This window comes from Corvus hawaiiensis, chromosome 1 (genome assembly GCF_020740725.1).
Source record: "Corvus hawaiiensis isolate bCorHaw1 chromosome 1, bCorHaw1.pri.cur, whole genome shotgun sequence".
Taxonomy (NCBI): domain Eukaryota; kingdom Metazoa; phylum Chordata; class Aves; order Passeriformes; family Corvidae; genus Corvus; species Corvus hawaiiensis.
In genome coordinates, this window is record NC_063213.1 from 59,997,530 (window position 1) to 60,011,173 (window position 13,644).

The 13,644-nt window shown below is 41.9% G+C and overlaps 1 protein-coding gene across 4 annotated transcripts in view; it reads right to left on the bottom strand.

Annotated features, from left to right (window-relative positions):
* The window catches only part of ST8SIA6 (ST8 alpha-N-acetyl-neuraminide alpha-2,8-sialyltransferase 6), a 54,100-nt gene extending 42,841 nt beyond the window's left edge, over window positions 1–11,259 (bottom strand). The window contains exons 1-3 of one of the 4 annotated variants that reach the window (XM_048307000.1): window positions 11,032–11,259; window positions 10,687–10,803; window positions 1,506–1,604 (exon numbers count right to left, since the gene is read on the bottom strand). In XM_048307000.1, the coding sequence (XP_048162957.1) occupies window positions 1,506–1,604; window positions 10,687–10,803; window positions 11,032–11,126 (311 nt within the window). In that variant the 5' untranslated portion in view covers window positions 11,127–11,259. The remainder of the gene's footprint in view (window positions 1–1,505; window positions 1,605–10,686; window positions 10,804–11,031) is intronic. The other 3 variants (XM_048306994.1, XM_048307010.1, XM_048307021.1) reach the window with 3 other exon arrangements.
* Between the last annotated feature and the right edge of the window lie 2,385 nt (window positions 11,260–13,644).

A 13,644-nucleotide genomic window follows, 5' to 3' on the forward strand; every position in this document is an offset into this window, starting at 1 on the left:
CAATCCCTTGCTCCTGTGTTCCAAGAATGTGTTTCTCTTCCTACCTGCCCAATTCATCTTCTGCCTCACTAAATGGTGCAGCCCCTTTCTCTTTAACCACAGAATAAAGGTCTTGTATGTTTTAAAGTTTCTCCTATAATCTCAGCTCCAAAATGTTCTCAATAGGAAGAGCTCCAAAGACTGTACAACTTTGCAATGTGTGGGATAAACAACAGCATTTACATTGCTGTTTCTGGATTTTGAAGGCAATACAGTGACTGCTTTTCCTTCTCCTGGTGTTAATCACTCAAGTTTTCAGTCAGCTGCATTCTTTGACCTCTGCCAGTCTATGTTTCAGCTCTCACTATCAGTGCATCAGAAACATACTGGTCTACCACCTTTCAAAAGAACAAAAACCTCAATGATAGTGTTGCTGAAACACGTGGAATGTTAATGGGAGAAGAGATTGTAAAGAAGGAGGGGGGGAGGGGGAAAGAAGAAATAAATAAGTAATAATAAGAGCAAAGACAAAATGCTGGAAATATGAGAACTTAAGAAGAGGTGAAAGATCTTTAAATGCAGTAAGAAAGTAAGGAGGAAGCAGAAAAGACAGTAAGTTTTCAAATCATCACTTAATGTTGTTCTGGCCTTAAGGAAAAATTTGACTTCTCCAGTACTTTGAATAGGGAAACTCATATAATTATTTTTAGCTCACTTTTGTTTCTCATTCCATTCCTCTTCCCAAATGGATGGGAGTGGGGAGGGAAGCTCCCAGTTTTAAAGACACCGTGGCACCATCCATTTTAAGCTGCAACTCAGTCCTAATGTGAAACCTTTCTTACTTACAATGTTTTATTTATTGGTGTATCCTTTTATTTGTTGGTGCATCCATATAGGAAAAATGTTAAAAAATAATGGGCTGCCTCTCCTCTTTTCACTTTAGAAAGTGACAAGGAATTTGAGCAGGGCTGATATCAAACAGATTTTTCTCCATGCCAGAGAAATACAGAACAGCACGTTGAAACCCCAAATTAATTTGGGGTGGGTTTTTTTCAATGTGTCTAAAATTGGACTGTTAGTTTCCTGTGGACTAGTTATCATAATTCATGCAACTAATTGGCAAGGCTTTATACTAGTGCATTTCCATACTTACTCTAGTTAATATGCTGAACAGAATCATTAACTGAAGTTGCTCACAAAAATGAGGAGTTTTCACCAGTCAGGGAAAAAACACTCAAGAATGAAATTATATCCCACATTTCTACTCAATATTTTTGTGAATAACTTGGAATGAAATGTTGGTAACTGACAAGAAGAAATCTTGTATTGTGAAAATAAAAAAGTTAAAATCCAACCTCGAATAAATCTTATCATGCAAAAGAAAAAATGCAGCAAACATTGGTTGAACAAATTCAGTTTTCTGTTGCATAGCTCCATGTTAATATACCAAGAATTATGTAAAAAAAGGACAGTCTTTTACCCTTCTATTTAAAAAAAACAAAGCAGAAAGGACAGCAAACACCTACCTTTTCTTCTTGATGGATGATGACAAAATGTTGTCCTGAATTGCCTTACATTTTGAAGCCTGTTCAAACTGGTAAATTCCATTTTTATTAAGAGTTGTTCTGTTAAAACGGAGCAGGAGGAGAAAAAGCAATAATCTTTAAAAGAGAGAACATATTCTACCAATGTTGTCACATTTACTTTGCTATGACAATAAGATTAATAACCGTTGATTTAGCTGAAAACATTGCGAAACAAATCTTACTGACTTCTATTGTGAAGCTCCTATCATTAAAGGAGAGTTTGCTGGTAGGGACTATAAAATATTTGATTCTTTAAAGTAACCCTATTTCACAGTCTGAATTATATTTTCCACTTTACACTGTAATCAGCAAATGTAATTTAAAAAAATAAATTAAATGGAAAGGCTCTTGAACATTACGTTTTGAAGATATCTAAAATATTCACTAGTAAAATATTTAGCAGATGTGATTTCCTAAAATCGTTGATGAAATGCAATATTCAGAGCAAATATAATATATACAGGAAACACCACAGGTGAAGTGGATCTTTATATTTCAGTCTTAACTTACTGACTCAAGCATAATACTTCCTGCCTTGTTTATTCTTTATTTACACAGCAAGAACAAATATTTGTAAAAGGAACCAAGGCAAGTGCCAGATAGTGATCTTTAATTCCTGTCTTATTTTCACGAAACTCCTGTGTGGTCCTCTTGCTCTGGGCAGCCCTGGTAGAAGACTGAGATGTAAATTAGTAAATGACTGAGATACCAAGGTCTTATTCCATTCACCTCAGTTCATCGTGTATCTAGGTCAAATCTCATACAATCGCCCTCCTCTACCACCAGCCTTCCACTGTGTGGATTGCCATTTATCATAAAGATTTGTCCTCTGGCATTTTTATTTTCTCTGCCCCTCACCATCTTCCTCCCTGCCACCTTCCCCTCCTTTTTTGCTTCTGTCCCCTGATTTACTACTTACAGAGCCCTTGGGCAATGCAGCCTATTTGTCCAAACCAGAAGTAGAAACACAGAAGACAGAGATGCTGTATGCTGTTCTTAAAGAACAACTGATAAGTATCTGTACAGAGGCACTGACATGAAGAGAAAGGGTCTTCCTGCTTTACACACAGCTTCTGAATCATCACTGCTTTTACTGACAAGGACCAAAACCCCATTGTCTTCACCTGCTACAATATGGAGACCCCTTACCAACAAGATTTCTGACAAACTCATTTTGAAGTTTGTCATCTTGCTTGGGAAAGATGCCATTTCAAGCCACAGGATCACAGAGTGGCTGAGGTTGGAAGGCATCTCTAGAGATCATCTGGTCCAAACTCCCTGCTCAGGCAGGGTCACCTAGAGAGGGTCATCAAGGACTGTATCAAGATGCTTTTGAATATCTCCAAGCATGGAGACTCCACAACCTCCCTGGGCAGCCTGTGCCAGTGCTCAGTCACTCTCACAGTGAAAAAGTTGCCTGATGGTCAGAGGGAACCGCCTGTGTTTCAGTTGGTGCCCACTGCCTCTGTTCTACCACTGAGCACCACTAAGAACTTGGCTCCATCCTCCTTGCATCCTCCCTTCAGCTATCAATAAGGTCCCTCCTGAGCTTCCTCTTCTTAAACACTTCAAATGAGAAGACTGACTGAAGAAGAAAGGAGAATAAATGCTTGTTTATTTTGCTGCTGAACTGACTGTCATGGTCATAGCTGACATAAAGGAAAAAGAAAGAACCACCTTTCTTTTTCTTTCCATTGTCCATGAATTTTCTAGAGACTAAGTCACCCCTAGCAGCAATTCCCACAGGATGTAGGCCACAGAGGAAAGAGAACAGCCCTCTTCCTTTTTTCCCACCACCAAGAAATTCTTCCCAGTATACACTTAGTGCACCTAAGGAAGCATCCAGTCTGTATGCCCCTTGTTGAGGGCAACAGTAAGACAATACAACATAAACCTCTACCCTTTCAGTTCTGCAGTGACTTCAATAGATTGTAACAACTGGCACTGCCCACTGAGAGCTCCTTGGCTGCCTTTGTATACAGCTCTTTATCTCATTTTTTCTCAAGGAGTGACATACAAATAGCAGAAGGCTCTCAGAGCACACAGTTCAGAGCTAAAAACTCTGCAGGTCTCACATAGCAAGGGCTAGCAAATATTCTGCCTACACAGTTTTGGTACACAGGTTTATTGCAGCTTGGTCTGAATGGTTCTGTCTATGCAGACCAACCAGGTAGGCCCTTTCCAGTTCTCAAACAAATTTATTTAGCACTAAATCATGCTTCCTCTCTCTTGCTTCTTTAGCTCAGTAACCTCAAATGATTATTCTGCAGCTGCAGCTTGAAATAAGAGAAATGGCTACAGGCAAAAGTTTAGCTGCCTAAACAGCATCTTAAATAAAAGAAAAAAAAAAAAAAAGGAACTATTGATATAGGCCAAGTACATGTTACCGCTGCAAATAAGCCTTTCAATATAACTAAAACCTAAGATGTTGGATGCTGATTTGAGAAGTGACCCCAGCCCTTCTGAGCCACAGCTGGCCACAAGAGACCCTTTCTAACATGTGAAGGCTGCCAGGATGACCAAGTCAGGCAGTTAGGTTTGATCAGCTCCCTGAGAGGTGCGTTCGCAGGCAGCAGCAGAACAACAACATTCTTTCACAACTCTGTTCAGACAATCATTACAAGGTCCTTACAGCTCCCTATTAATTTATGTCCTGAGATCTATGGGGCAATGAATAAATATCCTCTCAAACACAAGCTTTACTACGCAGACTTTTAGTCCTTTTAAATTCATAAGATCAATGCAAGCAAGTTGCCTCATTTTTTAATATGTAATTTTTTTTTTATGCACTCATTTCAAGACCTGAAAAATTCAAAGAGGAGGAAGTCAGAGAAAAAGAAAGAACAAAATAAATCCCTGTTCTGTCATTAAATCCTCACAGTCACTTTTACAGCCATCATGGAAAAAAAAAAGGAACAAAGAGTCTTTCCCTCCCTTTCCATAACCCATGCAAAGATTGGTGAAAATGGCACAATTGAGCAGAAAACCAGAAAGGAATTGTAATCTAAATTGTTTGTTCATATAGTGCAGGCACATGATAGATCACCAAAATGCTTCTACTGTGGCTTTTTACACATAAAATTTATTCAATGCTCTTTATATGGTGCAAAAAGTACAAAATTAAAACAATTTCTTTGCAAGAGATGTAAAACAATGACTCATTCCATCAGAAGTTAAATTTCTGAATTTCTGTTTCACTGTCAGAGTGGCATTTAGGTAAAAATGGGTGTGCAAGAGACAGTCCAGACTTCTACTGCATTATTCATGGCAAAGTTGTGCAGACATCAGACTCAGATTAAATTTCTGCTCATTTTGGACAATTGTGCAAGGCAATATTTATCACTAAATGAATTTACCTGACCTAGTGGATGACAATCTTTGTTCACTACTTAGAGCAGTACTACAACTTCTGCAATGAAATCAGATAACGTGCCTAACAACACAGATATCAGGCTACCTTCAACTACTTTTGTTAACTATTAAGCTAAATGAGAACTCGAAGTAGAAACAGTCTCTTGGCTTGAACGCATAAAACTGATGATACAGTGAAATTTCAGCTGCATTTTCCTTAGGGCTTAGATGTTTTCAAAGCCAATCTCATTGGAGCAAATCTGAAAAACAGGGTTTTTTAAAATCATATACGAACAGCTTGAGGACCACATACTTCCTATGGTAATTCTAGGAACTCAGGAAGTACACCATCTGTACTTTAATAAATCCACAGTAGATTAAGACCATGTGCCATATTTATCAGCATGTTTTTATTCTATATCTTGCTCTCATGAAGACAGCAGATCCTCAAAGTGTAAAATTCTTTAAGACAAGGATTGTATTCACCTTTAGAATAAGAAATACAGAAACTATATGGAAAGGCCATAGTCCCTTTTGCTGCTCTTGTAGCATTCAGTCCCGAGACAACAGGGAACCTTAGTGCAGGGAATCACCGGACAGAGAGGTATGTCAAGTAACATGGGATTCTGGGGGAGCAGAAAGGTACAAGGTAGAGGGAGGGAAAGAAAAGGGAAGCCCTTTAAAAACAAAACCAAACTCAACCCCAAAGAGTTATCAGAGTAGGAAAAAGGTATAGGCATAAGATGGAGGAATGGTAGGGAAGAAAACAAAAAGGCAGATGGAAAAAGGAAAGCTGGTGCTGTGAGTTGTAGTGTAACATGAAGATATGCCCAAGACTGAAAGGCCACTCCTCTAGACTTCCTTCAAAATCAGGTGGAAACAAAGAATGTGGGATGAGATTTTCAAAACTGTTCAGAACTGGACTGTCAGGCAGCAGTGAAAGCAACAAAAATTTCACCTCCCTAGTAAGTCCACACTGAAAGTAAGGGAAAATCCCACTCATTGGCTATTCACTCCACACCCAGCAGAACCAGTTGTTGCTCTACTTTTCCATAACTTCTTGCCCTTGTCTGTCTGAAGCAGCACAGGAGCTCTAAACATGTTCCAGCCGAGCATCTTCAGCTATAAAAGATAACTTCTCTATGCAAAATTGCACATTTTTATCATTCTACCAAAGTGGCACTGAATAGAATTATCCAGATTGTGAATATCTTCTGTCTCAATCTCTCCCTTGAAGGGACTAATTTGTATTTGAATCTTGTCATCCGTTAGTTGAATACTATTAAAAAAAACCACAATCCATACTTCCCCAGGAAGGGTGGTCTTAAGTGCTGTCTTTGACACTATTTTAGATTAATCAGATGATAAGAATATAGTGATGTTTTTAAAGTTCACAACACCTTGATTAATAAGGCAATACACAATTTAAATTCTTGGTGAAATGGACTATAAAAATGGCTTTATCAAACCACAGTAGTGAGAATTTGTCTTGAAACATTAATCACAGTAACTGTTAAAGAGACTGATCCTACTATCTTTGTTCAAGTTCCTATGGAGGCATTGCCTATATAAGGAACACTAAATCAGGTCTTTAACACAAACTGCATCTTTAAGTTACTTGAAAGACCCTCCAGTGCATTCACCAGGGTTATGTATAACATCAGATACTTTTTATTTATAAAATCCATAAACTGCATGACAGGTAACATGACAAGCAGCATTCAGAGCCTCATAGTGGGTGAAGTGAAAAGAATAAGGCAGGTACACTAAAATCATGTTACAAGGGCACATGACAGAATGACAGAGCAGTTTCACTTGGACCAAGTAAACAGAAAGAGTCTGGGAAACCTTTCACCACTGTCAGAACATAAATGTGTCCTGGCAGCAGCTTTCAACTGAACACCTATTCATTTAGACAGAACTAATACATGAGGCATGTGTTCAAAATGTGCTCCTAAAATATGTCTGCATGCATTGCTTGGGAATGAAGGGGCAAAATATTAAGAGAGCAGTAAAATTAGTGAAGTGGACCCACTGCTGACTAATCTAAACCATAGCAAATTATTTGTGCCATACATGAGGCTACTCCATAATTGTGGTATTAGCCTGTATCTTCTTTCCCTTCTGACTGCCTGTATGCAATATTTTGACAGGAGACAGAATGCACAGGTCTCTGTAGCATAGTTAATTAAGTATAGCTGCTTATTTCCTAGGCCTGCACAAAGATCTGCTGCTGAGAGAGGAATTGGAGAAACCAACACTGTGGAACACTGTATTAATACTAACTTGTTTACTCGTAGCTCCTCAATCACTTCCTCCCACTGTTCAATTACCCCAGTGGTCTTTACGCTGTGCTTGCCCTGGACCTGCAAAGACAGAGAGCAAGCTAGGGAAATAGTAAGCGAATGCCTTAAAACTGGCAACACAGAGTAACAGAGCAATGGTGGTCAGTTCTTCAGGGTACTTCTGCCTTGCCGTTACTTTTATGTAAAGTATATATAAATAGTGCTATTTTCACCCCCCTTGCAGGAGCTGCCAATATTTATCTGCTACATATTCCTGGGTAGTATAATAGGAGCTAGAATTTCTGCCTAAATTTAACCCAGCACAGCCTGGGCCTCATAACAGAGAAAAGACTACCTAGCTTCTCTTACTATTTTCACTTTCCCCTGATAAGCACTAGCAGTACTGAGCCTTCTGCACTACTATTAATGCAACCACTACACAAACAAATATGCCTGCACAAACACAGCTGGGGAGAGAGGAAAGGAGACAAAGAAGACCAAAGGTTTAAAGGTGGGAAAAATGAAAGACTTTTGGTTTTGGCTGTACTGTTGGCTCAAGAAAATAGAAATTGTACTTGCAGTTACAGCTTAAAAATTGAGAGGATGGTAGGAGGCATAGATAGGAGGATTTGCCAGAGAACCTAGTATTGCAGTACAAATGATACTGGTTCCATGAATAAATCTGGGGACTGCTAGACATATCTTACTAACAATGGCCTTTCTTTTCAGTAAGAAACCCTACTAACAGGCACAGTAGTCTGTGAAATAAACCCAAGAAAAAACCTGCAAGTCACACTGTAGAGGCAGTCACATTGCTCCAATGAGCTAACACTTAACAAGAAAAAGGGGTAAGCAATGTCCTGTAAGAGACAAACCACATACTCAAGGTTATTTACTACTACACAGATCTTCAGAGAACTTTAGGTGCCTGGTCACCATGTATTTAAATATTGCTGCGCACAATAGCTGCCGAAATATCTAAGACAGTCTGATTCAATCCCCTGCCTTTCATCCTTTCATCCTTCAGTTTCATGCTTTTAAAAGAATTACTCAAAGTAAAAGAACAGATTAGCTTTCAATACTGCGAGGCAACAGAATAATAGGGCCTCAGAGATTCTTCGGGAGATGTCTGGTTACAAATACGCCTCCAACAGCAAAGGAAATCATGATAAGAAAAAAGATTAGCTTGTGACTGTGAAGATTGTCTAGATTACTTATACTTAGAGATCAAGAAGGATAGTGCCAAGGTTTTTTTCTTTTTCCTTTCCTGGAAAGATCCATGCACATCCACTTATGCAGGAAAGGACGTTGCTGTCAATAACACAACAATGCCATTCAAATGATCAGGGTAGTTTAGGAGAACCATACTTCCCCACTGCACACTGGAATCTAATTCCTATTGACCAGACCATCCATCTCCATCACTGAGGGATTGGTCTGAACCTCCTGAATGAGTCCAGATGCTCTCTGGATCAAACCTCTCCAGCATGGCCCTTAGCCAGGCCCAGCCCAGCTGCTGCCTGGATCAAACCCCTCCAGCATGGCTCCCTGCCCAGTCTTGCTGCTCTCTGGATGAAGTAACAGCTCCTGGTCAGTCCAGTCCAGCAGCTCTCTCTCCTTTCTCATACGTCAAACATGCACCACAAACTCCTGTCTTACTGAGCATAGCCACTCAGGTGAGAAAGCACATCCACTCCTGGATTTAGCTGGCAAGACATCTCTCCAAAGACACTATGGTTACAGGAGCTTGAGTAAATTGAAACTTTCTTTGGTGAATTATTTATTTGACACACTTTTGCAATCAGTTAGTCATGAAGAAATACAATTTCAGGTTGACCAAAACTAGCTCCAAATTAGTGCTAAAATCCTCCAAGTAGAATAAGGAAAAATACACATTTAAAATCTCAAGCTCACTTTCCCTATTACAAAGGTTAAAAACATGCCATGGATTTTCAGACCTCTCTGGTATGTGTTGCTTCTACTTTCTTTGCTCCAGTTGTGAGTGTACTAACAGCAGATGGGAAATAGCTACGCTGTTCTCTGAAGTGCTCTCTGCCAGCATTTCTAGTCAATTCAACTCCATGGTATAGCATACAGAGCTGAGTGAAAGGAGATGCAGCTCAGAAACTAGCAGGGAAAAGCGTGAGGAGACAGGCCGGGGGGAAACCACAGACATAACCCAAAACAGAGAGAAAAATGGAGTAATGACTATAAAAAAAGGCAAAGCAGAACTGAGTACATACTGCAAAACCAATACATTGCAACCAGGGAAAGAAGGGAAAAAAGGCAGAAAGGGAAAAAAATGAGAATAGGAAAGAGAAGCAGGCTAGAAGCTCATAACACCAGATAGGAGCATTTACAGAATTCTGTTCCATTTCTTTCACGCTAATTTTGAAAGATGCTATAAACTTACAGCTTTTGAAAGTTATAAATTTTGAGGGAGGGAGCACAAGGGTCTCTCATTGGAAACACATTAAGTAAGGTATTGTTACAGTACACTGCAATGGTTACTAGAACATCACTTGCATTCATTTAGGGAAAGCATAGGCTGTCAAATTCAACTAGATTGGGTGAGATGGTGGCCTCAGTAAGGTTAACTGCACTGTCACTATTGTCTTCAAAACAAACAGGACATGACAGTTTCTGTGAAAGACCCAATTCTTAAGTTCTTTCTAATTTTTATTATGTGTTTTTGACCATAATACATATTAACATATAATAGTCATGAAAACAGCAATGTTAATAAGGTCATATAAAGTAAAAGAGAAAAGCAAAAAGTATTTCAAAACTACTTCTTATGTAGTATTTATCTCATGCATGGATTACACCACCGTCCTATGCACTATTAGTTTTTCTACAGTGTGTGAGGACTCAAGAGCCTGAAAACAAGTCATTAGTACTGAAATCTGCATGTAAGACACAACTTGTTTCACAGCTGATTTTATGAAGTATTTCATATTAAACTTCACAGTATAAAATAACAGGCTGTAAAGCAAAGATCTACACTGATCTGAAAGGTCAAGACACAGGATCAAGTGAAGGGGCTCCCACAAAGTACGATGCCAACACAAAATGAAACAGGCTTCGTGGGTCTCACCTTCCTCCTATGGTCTGTAAATGATAAAACCGTATTTTTAACTAAATACACATTACAAAAACAGTAACAGTATTACCCAGCCCCAGCTCCACCTTCCTGGAAAGAAGAATAAAAGATACCTGGAACATGCCATTCAGCAGGCACTTTTTGCATCGTACACTAACAAAACTGCTCTACGCAATATTTTATTGGGCTCAAAACCAACGGCAGAGTGACAGCCGTCATTAAGAGGGCCCATAAGCAAATTAATTCATTACAGTTAAAGCAAAGTGTCATTTTCTCTAATAATCTCTAACATTCTCTCCGATCAAGCTGCCGAAACAAAAGGAAGAATGAACCAGAGCGAAGGCGAATTTCTGCTTTTGTAGACCCGACCTCACGGACCCACCTGCGGGCGGCCAGCCCATACCTGTTCTCGGTCTGAGGAAGGGGCGTCAGGGGAGACCTGAGGGCTCGCACCACTTTCGGCGTGACAGCCGCTACTCCTGCCTCCTCCTCCCAGCCCCTGGCAAGCGAGACGAGAAAACAAAGTTGTCAGGACCAGTGACTGAACATCACCCGGCGCGAGCGGCGCCGCTCTCCTGCCCACGACCCCGCTCACAGCCGCCAGCGCCCGCGCCGAGCCCAGACCGCGCCGGGGGCACCGTGCCGGGCTCCGCCGCGCCCCGCGGGGCTCGTCCCGCTCCTCCCTCCCTCCCCAGCCGGCTCCGGACCGCGGGCGAGGCCGCCCTACCTGGCGCGGAGGGGCTGCTGGCCGCCCAGGCGCAGGAGGCAGCCTCCCAGCAGCAGGCTGCCCAGCGCCGCGGCCAAGGCGATGACAGCCCGCATAGTGCGCTCGGCAGCGGCACCCACCGCAGTCACGGCCGCCCCATAGTATTTAAGGGAGCCTGCGGGGAGGGGGAGGCGGCCATGGCAGCCACAGGGTCTCTGCGCTCCGCCCCTCGCCCGCAGCCCTGCGCCGCCGCCATCAGCCCCCCCTCCCACCGCGGCCGCCGCGCGGGCCCGGTTGGCCGGTGCTGGTGGGGGGCGGCGGGGCTCGGCCGGCGTGAGGGAGGCACCCGGGCGGCCTTTGCTCTCGGCTCGTACCTGCGGCCGCTTGGGGCACTTCCCGGTGTCGGGGCGTTTCCTGGTGTCGAGGGCGGCGGACCCAGGGAGTCGAAAGTGCCCTAACTTTAATAGGGGAGAGGGGCGCCATGTGGGACTGCGGCGGGAGTAGCGTGCGGGGCTTGTCTGGCGAGGGCAGGCAGTTCTGTCCCGTGGCTGGTGTAGTGAAGCCGCTGCTACTTCAGTTGCTCTTTATCTGAATTAAAAAATAATAGTCAATGTGTGCTGTGTTTTGTCTTATAGAAGGTATGTTATAAAAATATGTATTTTGTAGATAAAAATGGCCCCACCTGGAATACTGTGTGCAGCTCTGGGACCCCCCAACATAAGAAGGACGTGGACCTGTTCAGAGGAGGGCCATGAACATGATCTGAGGGATGGACCACCTCTGCTGTGGAGACAGGCTGAGAGAGCTGGGGTGGTTCAGTCTGGAGAAGAGAAGGCTCTGGGGGGACCTCGTTGCAGCCTTCTGGTATCTGAAGAGTGCCTACAAGAAAGCTGGAGAGGGAATTTTTAGCAAGGACATGTAGTGATAGGACAAGTGGAATGGCTTTAAACTGAAAGAAGGGGAGGTTGGATTGAATATTAGGAAGATATTCTTTACTGTGAGCATGGTGAGGCACTGGAACAGGTTGCCCTGAGAAGCCGTGGATGCCCCATCCCTGGAGGTGTTGGATCAGTCTGGCCTAGTGGAAGGTGTCCCTGCATATGGTAAAGGACAGCTGGAACTAGATGATCTGTGAGGTCCCTTCCAACCCAAAGCATTCTACGAGTCTATGATTTGCAGTGGTTTTGGCAAAGAAATGTTTCTGTAGTAAGCTTGTATCTTTCTACCTAATGGTGCATGCAGTGTTGCTTTCCCAAGCCAGCCATTGGTATGAGAAACCTAGTAAGGTGACAAGGTGCCAGTAACTAGGCCTCCTTTATTAAAAGAGTGGGTAGTAGATGCTGTGACTTACAGCAACCTTTCAATCATGAGCTCTCTGACACCTTGTTTTTGCAGAGTCTTCCCTATCCTTCCTGTTTTCTGTATCTGTTAGCATTTCCTTAAGCCTTGAAGCTGCTGCTCCTCTGTTCTCAAACAATGGCTGGAAAGCCTCAAAGAGCTCTGCTGCAACTATATTAATGAAGTACCATGGACTTGATATTGTGAGTGGTTAGATATGACAATAAGAAGCAGCATGCCAACAGTGCACCAGAGGAACAGCACAGCACCAGCTGTGATTGTGATGGCATATACAGGGAAATATCTATGATTTTTTGGGGCATTCATTAGCTCGCTGAGGAGCAGGGCTGTGGGTGCTGGTGGGAGGGAGCTAGAAGCAGTTGTCTGGTGTCCCAAGGGGTTGCAGGTATCCAAATGGCTCATTGCACAATCCCCCCCGGAGCAAAGCTCAGTTGTCTTCTTGGCTTTGATGTACTTAGTTGTAATAGCCAAACAAAGCCAGTGTTAAGACTTCTGAAGTCCTGAAGAAGTTTGCTGGTTTGAGATTGTCGTGAATCATAAATGTCTGGAACATAAAGATGGCTCATCACCATTTCCCAAAAGCTTGCTTCAGGCCTATAAAACCAATTAACACTGTATATGAACAAGTAGGGGGCCAAGCTTTTCAAGGTAGGTGTATGTTTATTGATCAGCAGATACTGGAAATTTCAATCCCCCATCACCTCTGTAAAACATGAAGGCTCCTGCTTATGTTAGTGGATATCATCAACTATTTCATAATATCCATTAAATACACTGTGTAAAACAGTAAGTCTTTCATCTTAGAAAGCCTAGTGGTATTCAGTTCCAGCTCTGAATGAAAGAAAACTAAGAATTACAGTCCAGAAAAAGATTTGTTTTTTTTTCCCTCACTGTTATTTCCCTCTGCAATACAGTTTTCCCATGAGTCCTGAAGTATCACTGTCAGCTAATCCATGGGAAATTTAGTGATGCCAGTGAGGACATCATATTTCAAGTTAGAGGTCTGCTGCCAACACTAGTCTATAATACCAGTAAGGATTTTTTTTTCTGAGATCAGAAGGTTAATCTTTGTGTCATATTAAAGTTCTTGCAAAGAAAATGGGAAGATTATAAACTATATGTGTTTAAATTAGACTTGGCACTTGGTGCTTGTTGTTTACTAACAAGTTTACAAACTTGTATTGATTGATTGTCACAGTATCTTTAAATGCTACCAGCCTTAATTTCCTGGCACAGCAGCTTAGTAGAAAGGTTAAGTGACCCTACTGGAGGGTG